The 21935-nt window shown below is 44.2% G+C and overlaps 1 protein-coding gene across 1 annotated transcript in view; it reads right to left on the bottom strand.

Annotated features, from left to right (window-relative positions):
* LOC110537519 (G protein-coupled receptor kinase 6) overlaps positions 1 to 21935 on the bottom strand; it is a 68890-nt gene that overhangs the window by 14910 nt on the left and 32045 nt on the right. Inside the window, exons 7-13 of the mRNA XM_021623623.3 lie at positions 20794 to 20857; positions 20287 to 20427; positions 17694 to 17884; positions 17236 to 17273; positions 16427 to 16516; positions 15206 to 15414; positions 13980 to 14117 (exon numbers count right to left, since the gene is read on the bottom strand). Of these exons, the coding sequence (XP_021479298.2) occupies positions 13980 to 14117; positions 15206 to 15414; positions 16427 to 16516; positions 17236 to 17273; positions 17694 to 17884; positions 20287 to 20427; positions 20794 to 20857 (871 nt within the window). The remainder of the gene's footprint in view (positions 1 to 13979; positions 14118 to 15205; positions 15415 to 16426; positions 16517 to 17235; positions 17274 to 17693; positions 17885 to 20286; positions 20428 to 20793; positions 20858 to 21935) is intronic.

The following is a 21935-nucleotide window of genomic DNA, read 5'->3' as shown; positions in this document are numbered from 1 at the left end:
TAATCGATCCATAACAGACTACTCTATTGAGTTTCGCACTCTTGCTGCCTCCAGTGGCTGGAACGAGCCGGCTTTGCTCGCTCGTTTTCTGGAGGGTCTCCGCGCGGAGGTAAAGGATGAGATTCTCTCCCGGGAGGTTCCTTCCAGCGTGGATTCCTTGATTGAACTCGCTATTCGCATTGAGCGACGGGTTGATCTTCGTCACCGAGCTCGTGGAAAGGAGCTCGCGTTCTCCGTTGCCCCCCTCTCCGCATCACTACCATCTTCCTCTGCCGGCTCGGGTGCTGAGCCTATGCAGCTGGGAGGTATCCGCATCTCGACTAAGGAGAGGGAACGGAGAATCACCAACCGCCTCTGTCTCTATTGCGGTTCTGCTGGTCATTTTGTCACTTCATGTCCAGTAAAAGCCAGAGCTCATCAGTAAGCGGAGGGCTACTGGTGAGCGCTACTACTCCTGTCTCTCCTTCAAGATCCTGCACTACCTTGTCGGTCCATCTACGCTGGACCGGTTCGTCAGCTTCCTGCAGTGCCTTAATAGACTCTGGGGCGGAGGGCTGTTTTATGGACGAGACCTGGGCTCGGGAACATGACATTCCTCTCAGACAGTTAAGGGAGTCCACGGCCTTGTTCGCCCTGGATGGTAGTCCTCTCCCCAGGATTCAGCATGAGACGCTACCTTTAACCCTCACTGTTTCTGGTAATCATAGCGAAACCATTTCTTTTTAAATTTTTCGTTCACCTTTTACACCTGTTGTTTTGGGCCATCCCTGGCTAGTTTGTCATAATCCTTCTATTAATTGGTCTAGTAATTCTATCCTCTCCTGGAACGTCTCTTATGTGAAATGTTTAATGTCTGCTATCCCTCCTGTTTCCTCTATCTCTTCTTCACAGGAGGAGCCTGGTGATTTGACAGGGGTGCCGGAGGAATATCACGATCTGCGCACGGTGTTCAGTCGGTCCAGGGCCACCTCTCTTCCTCCACACCGGTCGTATGATTGTAGTATTGATCTCCTTCCGGGAACCACTCCCCCCCGGGGTAGACTATACTCTCTGTCGGCTCCCGAACGTAAGGCTCTCGAAGATTATTTGTCTGTAGCTCTTGCCGCCGGTACCATAGTCCCCTCCTCCTCTCCCGCCGGAGCGGGGTTTTTTTTTGTTAAGAAGAAGGACGGGTCCCTGCGCCCCTGCATAGATTATCGAGGGCTGAATGACATAACAGTGAAGAATCGTTATCCGCTTCCTCTTATGTCTTCAGCCTTCGAGATCCTGCAGGGAGCCAGGTTTTTCACTAAGTTGGACCTTCGTAACGCTTACCATCTCGTGCGCATCAGGGAGGGGGACGAGTGGAAGACGGCGTTTAACACTCCGTTAGGGCACTTTGAATACCGGGTTCTTCCTTTCGGCCTCGCTAACGCTCCAGCTGTCTTTCAGGCATTAGTCAATGATGTCCTGAGAGACATGCTGAACATCTTTGTTTTCGTTTACCTTGACGATATCCTGATTTTTTCACCGTCACTCCAGATTCATGTTCAGCACGTTCGACGTGTCCTCCAGCGCCTTTTAGAGAATTGTCTTTTTGTGAAGGCTGAGAAGTGCACTTTTCATGCCTACTCCGTCACATTTCTCGGTTCTGTTATTTCCGCTGAAGGCATTAAGATGGATCCCGCTAAGGTCCAAGCTGTCATTGATTGGCCCGTCCCTAAGTCACGAGTCGAGCTGCAGCGCTTTCTCGGCTTCGCGAACTTCTATCGTCGTTTCATCCGTAATTTCGGTCAGGTGGCAGCTCCTCTCACAGCCCTTACTTCTGTCAAGACGTGCTTTAAGTGGTCCGTTTCCGCCCAGGGAGCTTTTGATCTCCTCAAGAATCGTTTTACATCCGCACCTATCCTTGTTACACCTGACGTCTCTAGACAGTTCGTTGTCGAGGTTGACGCGTCAGAGGTGGGCGTGGGAGCCATTCTTTCTCAGCGCTCCCTCTCTGACCACAAGGTCCACCCTTGCGCGTACTTTTCTCATCGCCTGTCGCCGTCGGAACGTAACTATGATGTGGGAAACCGCGAACTGCTCGCCATCCGCTTAGCCCTAGGCGAATGGCGACAGTGGTTGGAGGGGGCGACCGTTCCTTTTGTCGTTTGGACCGACCATAGGAACCTTGAGTACATCCGTTCTGCCAAACGACTTAATGCGCGTCAGGCGCGCTGGGCGCTGTTTTTCGCTCGTTTCGAGTTCGTGATTTCTTATCGTCCGGGCTCTAAGAACACCAAGCCTGATGCTTTATCTTGTCTCTTCAGTTCTTCAGTAGCCTCCACTGACCCCGAGGGGATTCTCCCTGAGGGGCGTGTTGTCGGGTTGACTGTCTGGGGAATTGAGAGGCAGGTAAAGCAAGCACTCACTCACACTCCGTCGCCGCGTGCTTGTCCTAGGAACCTTCTTTTCGTTCCCGTTCCTACTCGTCTGGCCGTTCTTCAGTGGGCTCACTCTGCCAAGTTAGCCGGCCACCCTGGCGTTCGGGGTACGCTTGCTTCCATTCGCCAGCGTTTTTGGTGGCCCACCCGGGAGCATGACACGCGTCGTTTCGTGGCTGCTTGTTCGGTCTGCGCGCAGACTAAGTCCGGTAACTCTCCTCCTGCCGGCCGTCTCAGGCCGCTTCCCATTCCCTCTCGACCGTGGTCTCACATCGCCTTAGATTTTGTCACCGGACTGCCTTCGTCAGCGGGGAAGACTGTTATTCTTACGGTTGTCGACAGGTTCTCTAAGGCGGCTCATTTTATTCCCCTTGCTAAGCTTCCTTCTGCTAAAGAGACGGCACAAATCATCATCGAGAATGTTTTCAGAATTCATGGCCTTCCGTCAGACGTCGTTTCGGACAGAGGTCCGCAATTCACGTCTCAATTTTGGAGGGAGTTTTGCCGTTTGATTGGGGCTTCCGTCAGTCTCTCTTCCGGCTTTCACCCCCAGTCTAACGGTCAAGCAGAACGGGCCAATCAGACTATTGGTCGCATCTTACGCAGTCTTTCTTTTCGCAACCCTGCGTCTTGGTCAGAACAGCTCCCCTGGGCAGAATACGCCCACAACTCGCTTCCTTCGTCTGCGACCGGGCTATCTCCTTTTCAGAGTAGCCTCGGGTACCAGCCTCCGCTGTTCTCATCTCAGTTCGCCGAGTCCAGCGTCCCCTCCGCTCAGGCTTTTGTCCAACGTTGCGAGCGCACCTGGAAGAGGGTCAGGTCTGCACTTTGCCGTTATAGGGCGCAGACTGTGAGGGCTGCTAATAAGCGTAGAACTAAGAGTCCTAGATATTGTCGCGGTCAGAGAGTTTGGCTCTCCACTCAGAACCTTCCCCTTAAGACCGCTTCTCGCAAGTTGACCCCGCGGTTCATTGGTCCGTTCCGTATTTCTCAGATCATTAATCCTGTCGCAGTTCGACTCCTTCTTCCGCGATATCTTCGTCGCGTCCACCCGGTCTTCCATGTCTCCTGTGTCAAGCCCGTTCTTCGCGCCCCCGCTCGTCTTCCCCCCCCCCCCCCCATCCTTGTCGAGGGCGCACCCATCTACAGGGTCCGTAGGATTTTGGACATACGTCCTCGGGGCCGTGGTCATCAGTACCTAGTAGATTGGGAGGGGTACGGTCCTGAGGAGAGGAGTTGGGTTCCCTCTCGGGACGTGCTGGACCGTGCGCTGATCGATGATTTCCTCCGTTGCCGCCAGGTTTCCTCCTCGAGTGCGCCAGGAGGCGCTCGGTGAGTGGGGGGGTACTGTCATGTTGTGTCTTGTTTCTGTCCTTTCCCTTCACCCTGTCTCCCTCTGCTGGTCGTTATTAGGTTACCTTTTCTCCCCCTCTTTCCCCCAGCTGTTCCTTGTCTCCTCCTAACTACCTCGTCACCCCTTTTCCCACCTGTTCCCTTTTTCCCTCTGATTAGTCCTCTATATCTCTCTCTGTTTTTGTTTCTGTCTTTGTCGGATTCTTGTTTGTGTTATTCATGCCTGAACCAGACTATCGTCATGTTTGCTGCAACCTTGTCCTGTCGGAATCTGCCGGTCCATCTGAGCCTACGTTTGTTTTGTTATTAAAGAAGCTCTGTTTACGTTAATTCGCTTTTGGGTCCTCATTCACGCACCTGACACTTTCAGCTTCCTGTGTCAACCAGAAGTGCCTTAAATTGGGGTCATAGGGGCTGTTTCGAAGGGTTAAAAAGGTCAGATCTTTTTAAAACTTCATATGTGTGATTAGGCAACCCTCATGAACTGTAAATCAGTCATTTCTCCCAACAGATGTCAAAGAAAAGCTCTCACACAAACACAAAACAGCAAGGATGGAGTGACACAGTGAAGGGCTTAAAGACACACAGAGGCTACAATGGCATTACCATAATCTCTCGGCTGTGCCGAGTTCAACGAGATGCCCCGCTTGACCGTAGCTCGCTCGGTCTGAGCACAGCGACCGTGAAAAAAAAGTAGGCCCATAATGAAGCCTGGCTCTAAATTTCAGGTGCTTTTGGGTGACAGCGGGAGAACCGTTAGGGTTAGAAGAACAATTCAACCACAGGAATGTTCCTAAGGTCCTCCCGATCTGTGCAAGCCTAACCTTAACCGTGTGGCATTAACCCTTAACAGTGAAAACAGGGTTTTTTCATCTCACAGATTACAATGACATCTCTCCCCATAGGAATACATTGCCTGCTCCCCTAAATTCAACCTGGAGCCTATGTGGGTTATGAATGTCGTATGAACCTGTCTTCGATGACAATTCATCAGGCCACTATGAGCTCTACCTGTGTTGATTCTAAGCTTCCTGGAGCAACCGGAAGTGGTTAAATTCACCCTGAAGGTGTTTCGATATACCCAACCTGCATATTGTGAAAACACTGCATTCAACCCTGTGTAAAATCAGTCAATTCTTAACGTAAAGACTTTCACCAAATTGACAGTCTGAAATCACGAGCGATGGAGAGGAACCACTATCACTGCCCGGCCATCCCGAGTTCATTGGGCCAGTCAATTTTGCATTTCTGCAGTATTATTGAGCATGTCAAATTCGTGATGGTAAATGCCCATTGAAACATTGCAAATGGATAGCCGTGCGCCTGGTGATTGGAATGGGTTACCAGGAGCACATTTATTTATTTTAAAAAAATAATAAAATGCCTTTAGGGAGGGGGTCTACGGTTGGGTAGGGAGCACGCCCCACCTGTGCCCATCCAATAGGGGGCGCCCCTGGTCATTTTGGACGTTTTTCAAAAAAATCATAAACAAACAGTCCCACTGCTCCCTCATCATACATGACAATTAGACCATCTAGGTTGATTCAAGGCTTAACATAGTGCTATATATCATTTGGGCAGTATACATGCCATTTGGACATGGTTCACTGACCTTTGGGTTTGTAAACCGACTTCCTATGATCGTACATGGCAAATGGACATAACATCCTGATTTGGTACTTTCAATACTTTCCTATTGCATTTGGACATTTATGGCATTTGGCAATGGCTCACTGACTTTTGACTTCCTATGAAATCATATTGCAAATGGACAAAACATATGTCTTATGGACAATTAAAAGAAATATGACAAAGTATGTCCACATAGTTCTTATACATGTATAATTGACCAACTAAAAAAAAAAAATCGAAAGAATTTTGAAAAATGGTCCAGAAAGCACTTTAAGAGGGTGATAAGTTAGATTTTTTTTTTCTCCAAATTTTACCCTTTGGTCTTGACTTGATGTGCATTTGCAATATGAAAATTACAGTGGAGCGCGCCCGCCATCTATTGGATTTTTGCTGTGTGACACTTGGCATTTGCAATAAGTTTTTGAATGAAACAACGTCCATTTGAGTGGTATTGTACATCGTGTATATGCTTCGTACGGTGCCAATAAGTTCCCATTCATTTTTGTCCATTTCATGAGAGTATTCCCTTACATACAGCCGGGAAGAACTATTGGATATTAGAGTGGTGGTAACTCACCAGAACTACCAGCATTATGATTTGAATGACATACCGCTTTCCCAGGAACAGGCTCAGATCCCTGTCATTTGCGTGAAGAGAAGGCAGAGAAAAAGGGTCCGGAGGGCGGGCTGCCTTCTGAGAATTCATAGGCGATTGAATAAACCCTCACTGCCTTCCATCCTGCTAGCAAACGTGCAATCATTGGAAAATAAAATCGATGACCTATGTGGAAAACGGGACATTAAACTGCAAAATCGTATGCTTCACGGAGTCATGGCTGAACAACAACATTATCAACATACAGCTGGCTGGTTATACATTGTATCGGCAGGATAGAACAGCGGCATCTGGTAAGACAAGGGGTGGCAGACGATGTAAATAACAGCTGATGCACAATATCTAAGGAAGTCTCAAGGTTTTTCTCACCTGAGGTAGAGCATCTCATGATAAGCTGTAGACCACACTATCTACCTAGAGTTTCTGTATTTTTCTCTAGCTGTCTACATACCACAGACTGATCCTGGCACTAAGACCGCACTCAAAGAGCTGTATTCCGCCATAAGTAAACAGGAAAATGATCACCCAGAGGCAGAGATCCTAGTGGCAGGTAACTTTAATGCAGGGAAACTTAAATCTGTCTTATCAAATTTCTATCAGCATGTTAAATGTGCAACCAGAAGGAAAACAAACTCTGGACCACCTTTACTCCACACACAGAGACGCATAAAAAGCTCCACACACAGTGACGCATACATTTGCAATTTGGCAAATCTGACCAGAATTCTATCCTCCTGATTCCTGCTTACAAGCAAGAATTATAGCAGTGACTAGATCAATAAAAAAAGGTCAGATGAAGCAGATGCTAAGCTACACGACTGTTTTGCTAGCACAGACTGGAATATGTTCCGGGATTCCTCCGATGTCATTGGCTTCATCAACAAGTGCATCGATGACGTCATCCCCACAGTGCCTGTACGTACATACCCCAATCAGAAACCATGGATTACAGGCAACATCTGCACTGAGCTAAAGGCTAGAGCTGCCGCTTTCAAGGAGGGGGTTCTAACCCGGAACATTATAAGAAATCCTGCTATGCCCGCTGATGAACCATCAAACAAAGCGGCAATACAGGACTAAGATTGAATCGTACTACACCAACCATTAGACTACAAAAGGGAAGCACAGCCGAGAGCTGCCCAGTGACAAGAGCCTACCAGACGAGCTAAACTACCTCTATGCTCGCTTCTGAAACATGCATGAGAGCACCAGCTGTTCCGGAAGACTGTGTGATCACGCTCTCCACAACCGATGTGAGAAAGACCATTGTACAGGTCAAAATTCACAAGGACGCAGGGCTACCAGGACGTGTACTGTGAGCATGCGCTGACCAACTGGCAAGTGTCTTCACTGACATTTTCAACCTCCCTGCTCAAGTCTGTAATACCAACATGTTTCAAGCAGACCACCATAGTCCAAAGGTAACCTGCCTAAATGACTACCGACCCATAGCACTCACGTCTGTAGCCATGAAGTACTTTGAAAGGCTGGTCATGGCTCACTTCAACACCATTATCCTAGACCCACTCCAGTTTGCTTACCGCACCAACAGATCCACAGATGATACAATCTCTATTGCACTCCACACTGCCCTTTCACACCTGGACAAAAGGAACCCCTACACTGCCATTCAAAAGTTTGAGGTCACTTAGAAATGTCCCTGTTTTTTAAAGAAAAGCTTTTTCCCCCATTAACCTCTCTGGGATCGTTCGGGACGCTAGCGTCCCACCTCGCCAACAGCCAGTGAAATTGCAGGGCGCCAAATTCAAAACAACAGAAATCTTATAATTAAAATTCCTTAACCATACAAGTATTTTACACCATTTTAAAGATACACTTCTCATTAATCCAACCACAGTGTCCGATTTCAAAAAGGCTTTTCAGCGAAAGCAGAACATATCATTATGTTAGGTCAGCAACTAGTCACATAAAGCATTCAGCCACTTTCCAACCAAAGAGAGGTGTCACAAAAAGCAGAAATCACTAACCTTTGACTTCATCAGATGACACTCCCAGGACTCAATGTTACACAATACATGTGTGTTTTGTTCGATCAAGTTCATATTTATATCCAAAAACCTCAGTTTACATTGGCGCCATGTTCAGAAATGCCTCCAAAACATCCGGAGAGCCACATCAAATAACAGAAATACTCATCATAGACTTTAATGAAAGATGTTTTTCCTTTTTCACTTGTTCTTAATGCAACCACTGTGTCAGATTTCGCAAAAGCACAATATTTAATCATCTGAGAAGAGCGTTCAGCCACGAATGCAAGCCATACAGTTACCCGCCAAATTGTGGAGTCAACAAAAGTCATAAATAGCATTATAAATCTTCACTTACCTTTGCTGATCTTCGTCAGAATGCACTCCCACAATTATTTATTTTTTTGTTCGATTACGCCCAAATACCTCCGTTTTGTTCGCGCGTTTAGTTCACTATTCCAAAGGCACAATGCCCGAGCGCAAAATCCAGACAAAAAGTCAAGAGTTCCATTACAGTTTGTAGAAACATGTCAAACGATGTTTACAATCAAGGGGCAATCAAGACCCTTGGGGTATTTTTATAATAAATCTTCAATAATATTCCAACCGGACAATAGCGTATTCATTAGAGAGGAAAAAGAAGGCACGGCGCACCCGTGTGACCGCGCAGTAAACAACTGATTGGCCTCAGCCTAGTCCACTTGTTGAAACAGCTCTTATTCGACACCCTTCCACAATAGAAGCCTCAAACAATTTTCTAAAGACTGTTGACATCTGCTGGAAGCCTTGGGAAGTGCAATTTGGCCCCATAGACACAGCATATTGGATAGGCAATCAAGTAAATGAAACGACACTGCTCAAAAAAATAAAGGGAACACTAAAATAACACATCCTAGATCTGAATTAATGAAATATTCTTATGAAATACTTTTTTCTTTACATAGTTGAATGTGCTGACAACAAAATCACACAAAAATTATCAATGGAAATCAAATTTATCAACCCATGGAGGTCTGGATTTGGAGTCACACTCAAAATGAAAGTGGAAAACCACACTACAGGCTGATCCAACTTTGATGTAATGTCCTTAAAACAAGTCAAAATGAGGCTCAGTAGTGTGTGTGGCCTCCACTTGCCTGTATGACCTCCCTACAATGCCTGGGCATGCTCCTGATGAGGTGGCGGATGGTCTCCTGAGGGATCTCCTCCCAGACCTGGACTAAAGCATCCGCCAACTCCTGAACAGTATGTGGTGCAATGTGGCGTTGGTGAGTGGAGCGAGACATGATGATGTCCCTGTAAGCACAACCCCCACCTGTGGACGTCAGACCCCTCATGGGGTCTGTTTGTGACCGTTTGAGCAGACACATGCACATTTGTGGCCTGCTGGAGGTCATTTTGCAGGGCTCTGGCAGTGCTCCTCCTTGCACAAAGGCGGAGGTAGCGGTCCGGCTGCTGGGTTGTTGCCCTCCTACGGCTGTCTCCTGGTAGCGCCTCCATGCTCTGGACACTACGCTGACACACACACAGCAAACCTTCTTGCCACAGCTCGCATTGATGTGCCATCCTGGATGAGCTGCACTACCTGAGCCACTTGTGTGGGTTGTTGACTCCGTCTCATGCTACCACCGCCAGCATTCAAAAGTGACCAAAACATCAGCCAGGAAGCATAGGAACTGAGAAGTGGTCTGTGGCCACCACCTGCAGAACCACTTCTTTATTGGGGGTGTCTTGCCTATAATTTCCACCTGTTGTCTATTCCATTTGCACAACAGCATGTGAAATTTATTGTCAATCAGTGTTGCTTCCTTCTGTTCCAATGGCACGTTGTGTTAGCTAAACCAAGTTTATAATTTTAAAAGGCTAATTGATCATTAAGAAACCCTTTTGCAGTTATGTTAGCACGCTGAAAACTGTTGTCCTGCTTAAAGAAGCAATAAAACTGGCCTTCTTTAAACTAATTGAGTATCTGGAGCATCAGCATTTGTGGGTTCGATAACAGGCTCAAAATGGCCAGAAACAAGGTCTTTCTTCTGAAACTCAGTCTATTTTTGTTCTGATAAATGAAGGCTATTGCATGCGAGAAATTGCCAAGAAACTAAAGTTCTCGTACAGCGCTGTGTACTACTCCCTTCACAGAACAGCGCAAACTGGCTCTAGCCAGAATAGAAAGAGGAGTGGGAGGCCCCGGTGCACAACTGAGCAAGAGGACAAGTACATTAGTGTCTAGTTTGAGAAACAGACACCTCACAAGACCTCAACTGGCAGCTTTATTAGATAGTACCCGCAAAACACCCGTCTCAATGTCAACAGTGAAGAGGCGACTCCGGGATGCTGGTCTTATAGGCAGAGTTGCAAAGAAAAAGCCATCTCAGACTGGCCAATAAAAAGAAAAGATTAAGATGGGCAAAATAACAGACACGGACAGAGGAACTCTGCCTAGAAGGCCAGCATCACAGAGTCGCATCTTCACCATTGACGTTGAGACGGGTGTTTTGCAGGTACTATTTAATGAAGCTGTCAGTTCAGGACTTTTGAGGCATCTGTTTCTCAAATTAGACATTATATTCTTCGCGTCAGACTCATTAAAAAACAAATCTTCGACCAGGTCGAGGTGAGTAATCGCTGTTCTGATATCCAGAAGCTCTTTTTGGTCATAAGAGAAGGTAGCATCAACATTATGTACAAAATAAGTTACAAACAATGCGAAAAAAACACACAAAATAGCACAATGGGTTAGGTGCCCGTAAAACGGCAGCCATCCCCCCTCCGTCACCATTCTTCAGGTTGACACTACAAGATTTGTTCACCTGTATTTGAGGATTTTCTCCCATCCTTCTCAAGCTCTGTCAGTTTATTTCCCCACTATGAGGTTATGAAATTGTGAAAATGATAATGTCCTTTTAGTGGAAGAGCGGTTTGTAAAGACCACCTGAAATGTAATCCTGTTTTGGTGGGATTGAGTTTTGGCCTGCCTGGCGACATCACCAGGCAGTATAAATTAATAGACCAATAACAAAGAGTTTCCAATAACAGCTTGTTTTCAGATTACATATCCCTCCCATAATCTTGGCCAATTAAGCCCCTCAATCAGGCCACTCCTGGCAAAATTCTTGCTTGAGAAATTGCTCTTTGCTAAGAAGCTATTTTTGTCTCTTTTTAACCATTTAAAAAATAAATTAATAAACAGTAAGGACCTTAATTGTTACCGAGATAGAAATAGCTGCCTTTAAAGAGATATTCAATGACTGATTTGATCTACCAATCACTGCCCTTTATGAGGCTTCTGAAAAGCTCTCTGGTCTTTGTAGTTTAGTCTGTGCTTGAAATGCATTCAGAAAGTATTCAGACCCTTTGACTTTTTCCACATTTTGTTATAGCCTTATTCTACAATTGATTAAATAATTTCCCTCCTCATCGATCTACACAAAATACCCCATTTCGACAAAGCAAAAACTGTTTTTTGGAAATTTTTGGTAATGTATATATTTTTTTGAACTGATTTGTACATTTACATAAATATTCAAACCCTTTACTCAGTACTTTGTTGAAGCACCTTGGCAGCGATTACAGTCTCTTGTCTTCTTGGGTATGACACTACAAGCTTGGCATACATGTATTTGGAGAGTTTCTCCCATTCTTCTCTGCAGAGCCACTCAAGCTCTGTCAGGTTGGATAGGGAGCGTCACTGCACAGCTATTTTCAGGTCTCTCCAGAAATATTAGATCGGGTTCAAGTCCGGGCTCTGGCTGGGCCACTCAAGGACATTCAGAGACTTGTCCCAAAGCCACTCCTGCGTTGTCTTGGCTGTGTGCTTAGAGTCATTGTCCTGTTGGAAGGTGAACCTTTGCTCCAGTCTAAGATCCTGAGCGCTCTGGAGCAGGTTTCCATCAAGGATCTCTCTACTTCGCTCTGTTCATCTTTGCTTCATTCCTGACTAGTCTCCCAGTCCCTGCCGCTGAAAAACATCCCCACAACATGATGCTGCCACCACCATGCTTCACCGTAGGGATGGTGCCATGTTCCCTACAGACGTGACACTTGGCATTCAGGCCAAATAGTTACATTTCTTATTTTATTCAACCTTTATTTAACTAAGCAAGTCAGTGAAGAACAAATTATTATTTACAATGACAGCCTACAACAGCCAAACCCGGAAATCTTGGATTCATCAGACCAGAGAATCTTGTTTCTCATGGTCTGAGAGTCCTTTAGGTGCCTTTTGGCAAACTCGAATTGGGCTGTCAATGTACCATTTACTGAGGAGTAGCTTCCGTCTGGCCACTCTACTATTAAGGCCTGAATGGTGGAGTGCTGCAGAGATGGTTGTCCTTCTGGAAGGTTCTCCTATCTCCACAGAGATCTCCACTGGAGCTCTGTCAGAGTCACCATCGGGTTCTTGGTCACCTCCCTGACCAAGGCCTTCTCCCCCGATAGCTCAGCTCTAGGAAGTCTTGGTGGTTCCAAACTTCTTCCATTTAAGAATTATGTAGGCCACTCTGTTCATGGGGACCTTCAATGCTGCATAATGTTTTTGGTACCCTTCCCCAGCTCTGTGCCGTGACACCATCCGGTCTTGAAGCGCAACAGACAATCTCTTCGACCTGTTGGGTTCTGAGAATATACTTATTCATGTCACTGATGGAGTGCTGAGGTTTAGAGGGTTTTTACATCAGAAGTGAATAGTTATCTCTAGGAGCCTGATGGCGCTGGGTGGACAGGAAGACACAGGATTGCTATAGGGGAAACGGGTGGACATCTGTGGATTAGGCAAATGAGGGGTTGAGGTCAGGTCAGATCCCCTTAAGGGAGAAATTATGGTTTATTACCCTATTACTTTGTCTTCCTGTCAAACCATAATAGATGTACGGATTGGCGAGGAGGAGTGCCTAAATTGGAGTATATATACTTGTGGTGGTGGAAACATGTTTTGTCTGAATGCAGCTGTATTGACCCACTGGGCAGAATAAACTTGGTTAAGCTTTCATAATGTCCGTTGAGTGTTTTACTCTTAGAATTAGAACCTAACAGACCTCATGGCTTGGTTTTTGCTCTGACATGCACAGTTAACTGTGGGACCTTATGGTGTGTGCTACATTTTGAGTCTCATAGCAAAGGGCCTGAATACTTATGTAAATAAGGTAGTGTCATATCCAAGAAGACTCGAGGCTGTAATCGCTGCCAAAGGTGCTTCAACAAAGTACTAAGTAAAGGTTCTGATTTCAGATTATTTTATAAATGTGCACAAATTTTTAAAAAAGCAGTTTTTGTATGTAGATTGAGGCAAAATATATATTTTATCCATTTGTAAAATAACAAAATGTGAAAAAAGGGAAGGGGTCTGAATACTTTCCGAATGCATATGCCATTTAGTAACCGCTTTTATCCAAAGTGACTTGGGGTCATGCGGGACCTTACAGATGTTGTATGTATGGCAGACAGAGTTATTTAATTTGTAAGGGATACCTTGGGATTTTCTCAATGAGGTCATTAACTACTTCCCCAACTCGTGGATACATTTTTTGTGTGTCTGTGTCCAGTATGAAGGAAGTTAAAGGTAGTTTTGCGAGCCAATGCTAACTAGCATTAGAGCAATGACTGGAAGTCTATGGGTATCGGCTAGCAGACTTAAAAATGGTATCCACAAGTTCATCTGACTCTGGGGAAGTAGATAAAGGGCCTCATTGTAACAATCCTCAAGTATCCCTTTGACATTATGGAGTATTTTGTATAGATCAATGACCGAATTACATCTATTTCAATCCTACTTTTTAATGCACTAAACACATGCGTGCACACACGCAGTCACATCAAGTGGAGGCAGCTCATTAATTCTAACCAAGACGACTACCATATAAAGACAAAAAGGCTAGATGTTTCATGTCATGACAACATCACTACATGTGCCACTTGAAATCTAAATTATGCATTATGAAGGATGACGTCTGTACAGTGAACAGATTGGACCACAGTGTGTTTCCTTACATCAGGGGTGAAGGGGGCCTTCAGCCTGCCAGCCTTCAGCCTTTTAAAGTTGATGGATCGGAAGATGTGGTGGGCCTTCACCTCCGTAGCACCCTCCCCCTGGCAGCCCAGCCTCTCACTGGGCTCTTTGGCCAGCAGCTGGGCGAAGACAAGAGTGAGAGATAGCAGTGTTACTAGGCAACAAAGTAAATATGTTATGCTGTTAAATTGATGAATGATTGACTGATCTGCTGTATAGACCCAGTCGGCAATAGATAAAAATGTTGCGACCATGCCCATCTGTGAGGAAAACAACATGTGGTTACCTAAGTTACCCCATTGGCTCACAGCAAAAACTTGACATTTTCAAAGCAATTTTCTTGTCTGCTTGTTTTAGTTCATTACAAAACTACATTTAAAGAAAAGTGTGTCTAAAGATTCAACATTGCCTGCTCCCTAGCATTCTCCCTACTTAGAAAAACGTAATATTGTACCGCTTCCCTCATGCCCCTTTTCATGACGATGCTAGCAGCCACTTGAGCGTGAGTGCTAGTTAGCTACCGACCGGAACATTAGGCTAGCCAAGACCAACAACACAAACAAAACGGACTATACAGCTACAAGTAGTGAGTGGAGTTACAAACGGGCTGTACAAGTTAAATGTCTTACCTGTGATTAAATGTTTTCCACACACACATAGCTACGTGTAGCCTACGCATCCCCACATTTACCACACCGAATAGCCTCAAGCCACAGGGCTCTTCTCGCAGGCTCTATTTCCTTACATGGGAGCATTGCGAACTGTGGGTTGGGATTTTTGACCTGGCTACATGTACATTTGAACAACACAGCAGCTTCTCGGCATATTTTGTTGTTTCTGTATAACATCGACGACGAAGTTGCCTCTTACAAAGAGGGTCAATAGGAAAGAATGTTGGTTTTCCCCAATTTATGGGCATGGTCGAGGAAAATTCCTTATTATTATGTGGATACTGACTGGAACTATGTGTTTGGAGTTCGTTTTCAAATCATCAAAGACAACCTTCTGTGCTTATATTAGAAGTCGTAAAAAAACTGAATAAAAGCGTCCTTCATCCACGTACGTCACGAATGCAAATGTTTTTTAAACATGACGCTGCCTTCACAAATAAAAGTCACTACTATAAAGATATATTTTGATATGCAAAGCAAATGCCTGTGCCAACAGACAAAGCATGATCTCATGTTGTTGATAATATGTCCGGTACCATTTTGCAGAGGGACTTGGTGTCCTCTGAGAACTTGTCTGAGTACTCCTCCTCCACGTCTCTGACCAGCCTCTCCACGTCCTCACGTTTAATCTTCTTCTTGCGCTGCTGGAAGGGAGACTGTCCCTCGATCATCTCATACAGCAGACAGCCCAGCGCCCACCAGTCTGGGCTGAATGTGTAGCGCTCATTCTTAACCACCTCCGGAGCTGACACACATTAGGATGAGAGGCAAGCATACATACGTATGCGCAAACAAACAGACACATGATTACAAATAATTTTAGAAGCATTTACGTAGAACTTATGACTTTATGAATGTCGTTGTTCATTTATACTGAACAAAAATATAAATACAACACGCAACAATTTCAAAGATTTTACTGAGTTACAGCTCATATAAGGAAATCAGTCAATTTAAATTCATTCATTAGGCCCTAATCTATGGATTTCACATGACTGGGCAGGGGGGGAGTCATGGGTGGGCATAAGAGGGTAAAGGCCCACCCACTTGGCATTCAGGCCCTACCACTGGGGAACCAGGCCCAGCCAATCAGAATACGTTTTTTTCCCCACAAAAGGGCTTTATTACAGACAGAAATACTCCTCAGCACAACCTCAGCACCCCTCAGACGATCCCGCAGGTGAAGAAGCCGGATGTGGAGATCAAGGTCTAGCGTGGTTATACGTTGTCTGCGGTTATGAGGCCTGTTGGATGTACTGCCAAATTCTCTAAAACGAGATTGGAGGCAGCTTATGGTAGCAACAGCTCTGGTGGACATTCCTGCAATCAGCATGCCAATTGCACTCTCCCTCAACATTTGAGACATCTGTGGCATTGTGTTCTGTGACAAAACTGCACATTTTAGAATGGCCTTTTATTGTCCACTGCACAAGGTGCATCTGTGTAACGATCATGCTGTTTGATAAGCTTCTTGATATGCCACACCTGTCAGGTGGATGGATTATCTTGGCAAATGAGAAATGCTCAATAACAGGGATGTAAAGAAATCTGCACAACATTTGAGAGAAATAAGCTTTTTGTGCGTATGGAACATTTTGGGGATTTTTTATTTCAGCTCATGAAACATGGGACCAACACTTTACATGTTGAGTTTTTTTGTTCCGTGTATATTGGTACTGTTCATTATACAGTACAGGAACAGTATAAGAAAACAATATGTTGAATATCTTTTGTTGAATGTTGTTGAATGTACTTACCCATGTACCCAACGGTGCCAACCCGACCCTTGATAGTCTCTCCCTCGGGCACGTGGACAGCCAAGCCCAGGTCTGATATCCGGATATGGCCTATAGGAACACAACACACACTGTGTTACAGTACACTGCCTAATGCTGGAACAGTTAACCTTATGTCAAATGACATGCTATCCCACAGACGATGCATACCAATGGAGATCCCGGGTACGGCCAATCACGACACAACACAACAAGACACATACAGTATTACTTATCATACCCTTCAATCCGATGTCATTTGACAGGCTATCTCCAGTCTGGAGTCTGGACAAGAGACTATGTATATCAATAGAGGGCTTCCTTTGGTCAAAGCAGATCTCATGAAAGCCATGTACTGTGGAAACCTTATCTATTTTGTTTTGCTAAAGAGCACCATTCAGTGGTAGCAGGCTTCACTGACAACCTTGAGAAAGCAGGAGCCCTTATCTTGAGACAAGTCTTTTCATAGACAATCTGCTCCCTCTATTGGTGAATAACAGAATGGCAGCGTTGGTTCACACAAGCAGTAAGGTCTGGTTACAGAGAGCTACAGTGTGTGTGCAGGCTTTTGTTCCAGCCCATCACTAACACACCGGATCTATTAATCAATTAATCATCAAGACCTTGATTAGTTGAATCAATTATTTTAAAGTAGTGCTCAGCTGGAACAACAAGGTATGCAGGCTATTGTTCCAGGACCATGGTTGGTCTCCAAGACCAGGGTTGGTCCATTAGAATATTTATTTACTTGTATACAAGTGGGCATTCATATTATTGCTCTCTCTACTCACCATGGTCGTCCAATAGTATGTTCTCAGGCTTCAGGTCCCTGGAAGAAGAGATAAATACCAGGAGTTATGAAACTAAGAACTAACTTTTATCGCCTCCAACAGCATTGTGAGCAGCTGAGGGACAGATTTACAAAACTTTGACAAGCTCTCCATCGCTCCTTCTCTCTTTGTTTCTCTCTACATCTTACTACTTATTGTTCTCCCTCTCCCCCCTTTCTTTCAATCTACATCTTGCTAGCCATCATTCTCCATCTCTCTCTCTCCCTTTTGAAAACATGAAGCGCTCTCTCTCTTTCTCTCCATCCTCCCTTGTAAGCTGATACTTGTGTAAACACTAAATATGCTCCATAAAGTTCCTGCAGCCTTGTAAGCAGAAAGCTGAGTACCCGCTAAACCATTCCCCTAGAACAGCCTAGAACAGAGAGAGAGAGAGAGAGAGACTGTGTGTGCAGCCTGACCTGTATACGATCCTCTCTCTGTGCAGGTCCTCAAGGCCACAGGCCAGCTCGGCAGAGTAGAACACAGCCCTATTCTCCTCGAAGCCGGCGTCTCCCATGTGGTAGATGTGGAACTTGAGGTCTCCTCCGTTCATCAGGGTGAGCACCAGACACAGAGCATCCTTCGTCTCATAGGCGTACGCTAGACTCACCTCCATGAGAGACAGACAACACGGTCATATTCATTAGGCACCAAACAAAAGAAAACAGACTTAAAACAGGGAGGGCCTACCTGAACTTGTACAATAAGCGCTTGTTTTCGCTACATTCTGTTATGGTGTGCCCTAATGAATACGACCCTGGGCTTAGAGACCAGTTTGAAGCTATGAGTTAAGAGAAGGAGAGGAGTGTGTGTGGAAAACAGAATGAACATCTAAGTCCACTTTTGGCCAGAACATTGGATCACTGACTGATGGATGTCCAAATAAAATAAGTCTAAAATGGATTGTGTGGGGTCACTTGAAATGAAAACAAACCCCACTGAACCAAACCCTGATGTTATCTTTTAATTACTAGTGTTGTTTTTATTATTATTACGAGCTATCACACAGTCGTCTGGAAGAGCCATCTAGACTCAACTGTCAAAAGTGTTTATGTTGCGGTCAACAGTTGAATTCGATGAGTTCAGACATCTTGACATCTTTGATCGAAATATGAGTAAGTGGTGCAGCATAATATATGAATGTAGATCATGTACTGTATACATTAAATATATTACATATACTGTACATACAAATAGGATTTTTAGCCCATTTTTTAATTTTTTTTCAAACTTATGAGCGACTCGATCTATTTTGTTCATCTTTTCTCTAAATAAGGACAAATTAAGGTCAATACACTGCATTTCAAACAGTTAGGAATAACATAATGTAATCTAAATCAGGGCTTGAAAAATTATACCAAGGCTAAATATAAGCCTTCCACAAACAAGACCTACTAATAATTACATTATTTTATCAAAATATACTGAACAAAAATATAAACGCAACCTGTAAAGTGTTGGTCCCATGCTTTATGAGCTGAAATAAAAGATCCCTGAAATTTTCCATCCACACAAAAAAGCTTATTTCTCTCAAATGTTGTGCAAAAATGTGTTTACATCCCTGTTAGTGAGCATTTCTCTTTTGCCAAGGTAATCCATCCACTTGACAGGTGTAGCATTTCAAGAAGTTAATTAAACAGTATGATCATTACACAGGTGCACCTTGTGATGGGGACAATAAAATGGCACTCTAAAATGTGCAGTTTTATCACATAACACAATGCCACAGATGTCTCAAGTTTCGAGAGTGTGCAATTGGCATGCTGACTGCAGGAATGTCCACCAGAGTTGTTGCCTGAGAATTTAATGTTAATTTCTCTACCATAAGTCATGTCATTGTCAATGTCATTTTAGAGAATTTTGCAGTACGTCCAACAGGCCTCACAACCACATACCACGTTTTCCCATGCCAGCCCATGATTTCCATATCCTGCTTCTTCACCTGCGGGATTGTCAGACCAGCCACCTGAACAACTGATGAAACTGAGGAGTATTGCTGTCTGTAATAAAGCTCTTTTGTGGGGAAAAACAAATTATGATTGGCTGAGCCTGGCTCCCCAGGGGGTATATTCTTGTTCGGTATAGTTTAACATGCTTTTTTTTTGTTGCAATAATCACTGATCTGGCTTTCATGTCTGTCGATGAAAATGCTCTTTTTGTTACAAATTTAACCAGAACCATGCACATCCACTAATAATGACCAACTACTTGTAGCAGGCATTATAGAAAATGAACACAGATCTCAAATAATCTCTAGTGAGTAGCCAGCTAATCTTTGTATTTCAAGTCTAGCCAACTTGGATCTATATGCTTGCTAACAAGGTAGAACAGCTGAACTATTATGAACACACGCTCCTGTCCGTCTGTTTGAACAACAGCCTGTTAACTTTGTTTAGATGTTGAAATCAAGTGGCTAACCTGGATAACATGCTTACTTCTCAGAATGAGAACAGTTGCCAATTCCTTATATAAATGCTTATTTTTATGCTCATTGCACATTTATAAAACACAGACTAGAGAGCTAGCACATAATAGTATGTAGCTAAAATGCTGCTTACGGTACTGCAGAAACTGAGCATTCATTTTCCACAATCATGTTCATTGATAACTCCCGTTTTAGTAGGGTCTACTCCATTCTACATTTTGGAAGTTGAGACATAAAAGGGTATCGTTAGAAGGGAAAATCGACCAAACCTCAAATGCAAATAGCGAGTTGAAACTGTTTGTTTTCAGACAGGAAGAAGTGATATTTTATCTTTGTTGCTGTGAGTGGCAAAGGGCGGGGCTTGGTGTCTGTGTGCGAGTGGGAAGGTGCACAGTGCACACAGCACAGAAGGAGCGAATGAGACAAGACCAAATAAAAAAACCTAGAGACTTGCAATAAAGGCATTTGGAACATTGCGCTAAAACATATATTCAAATTATTTTGATATCGCACAACCCTACATACAGTGCATATCTTATACATACGTGACAAATGGTAGGGGGTAAATAGGTAGCTCGAATACTTACTACAAACCTACTGTTGACTTTCTCTAAAATCTGCTTCTCGTTCAAGGCCATGGACTCTCCTTTCCTCTTCTTAATCCTCTTCTTCTCCAACTTCTTACACGCATACATCTTTCCTGTGGCTCGCACCTGGCAAGCACACACCTGATGAGAGAAGTGGATGAGAGAGAGAAAGGGAGAGGAGGAGGGTGAGGGTCAAGAGAAAAGTGATGAACACCCCATTGCAATGTCTACTCTTTGACCCAGTAAATACAATGTAATGGTGGCATGACCCATTTCACACCACAAGATGACACCAGTTAAATGGCAGTTATTTCCCAAACACACAGTTTATAATTTTATAGGCCCATCAAATTACATCCAGACTGAGATCCTTGTTGGACCTTGTTGATAATTTACAAGTTGACTAACTTTGATGAAGAGACTGACTGTAGACTAACTTCACTTCTATAATCTCATTCTAAATGAAAGTATGCTTTAGTTAAAGAGAGAAACAGAGAGAGTCCTTACCTCACCAAAGCCTCCCTTTCCTAATACCCTGTACTGTCGGAATGTGTTCTTGGTGACTGGCTGCCTATGAGGATACAGAGAAGAGGGTCAATACAATAGAAAACAACAACTTTATTGTCCAATGTGGGGGAAATTTGCTCAACTTCATGGACATACACTGACTGTACAGCAGCAATGCACAGGAACATACACATCTGACTTTGTAAGTAAGCAGCTTGACCATTACACTTTAACAATGTTTTTGCTTTAAAAATACTATTCTGTCAAATGTTCTGTTTTATCTTGTAGAGAAAAACTTGAGTTTGGCCCAGCACCAAAGACAAGATGAGACAACTTTCTTAAGGCCTTTAACAAGTGTTGGCATATTTACTGTGAGTCAAAGGATGCATGCATCCCAAATGGCACTCTATTCCCTACATAGTGCACTACTTTTGACCAGAACTCTATGGGCCCTGGTCAAAAGTAGTGCACTAAAGGTGCCATTTACGAAACAGCCAAAGTGATGAAAGTGTGTGGGTAAACTTAATCTATGACTATTATGGCAAAGGCATTGCACAAGCCTTGCCGCTCTGCTAGGCTGATGAGTGGAGACATGTTCTGTTTGCAAATGTAAATAAATATAGAGACCATTCCATGTATGATAGGCCTGCTGGGCTAAAGGTCTTTAAATGGCCCATATAGGACCAGACGGAGATAACGTATTACACCAGTTTTAAGGTGTCTGCACTGGCTGCCTGTGAGTTTTAGAATACATTTTAAGATTCTTCTATTGGTTTTTAAAATCAATCCATGATTGTCCACCCCAATACATGTCAGACATGAGTTTAAGTTATGTGCCCAGTAGGTCTCTCAGGTCCTCTGGCACTTTAACTATCACAAAGCCTAGGACCACGAGGCAGGGAAAGGCAGCCTTTAGTTATTACGCCCCTAGCATCTGGAATAGCCTGCCAGAGAACCCGATGGTGGCCGAAACTGTAGTTACAGTGCCTTGCGAAAGTATTCGGCCCCCTTGAACTTTGCGACCTTTTGCCACATTTCAGGCTTCAAACAAAGATATAAACTGTATTTTTTTGTGAAGAATCAACAACAAGTGGGACACAATCATGAAGTGGAACGACATTTATTGGATATTTCAAACTTTT

This window comes from Oncorhynchus mykiss, chromosome 12, assembly GCF_057628025.1.
Source record: "Oncorhynchus mykiss isolate SJ-2025 chromosome 12, ASM5762802v1, whole genome shotgun sequence".
In the NCBI taxonomy this organism is placed as follows: Eukaryota; Metazoa; Chordata; class Actinopteri; order Salmoniformes; family Salmonidae; genus Oncorhynchus; species Oncorhynchus mykiss.
This window is presented reverse-complemented; position numbering and strand designations above follow the sequence as displayed.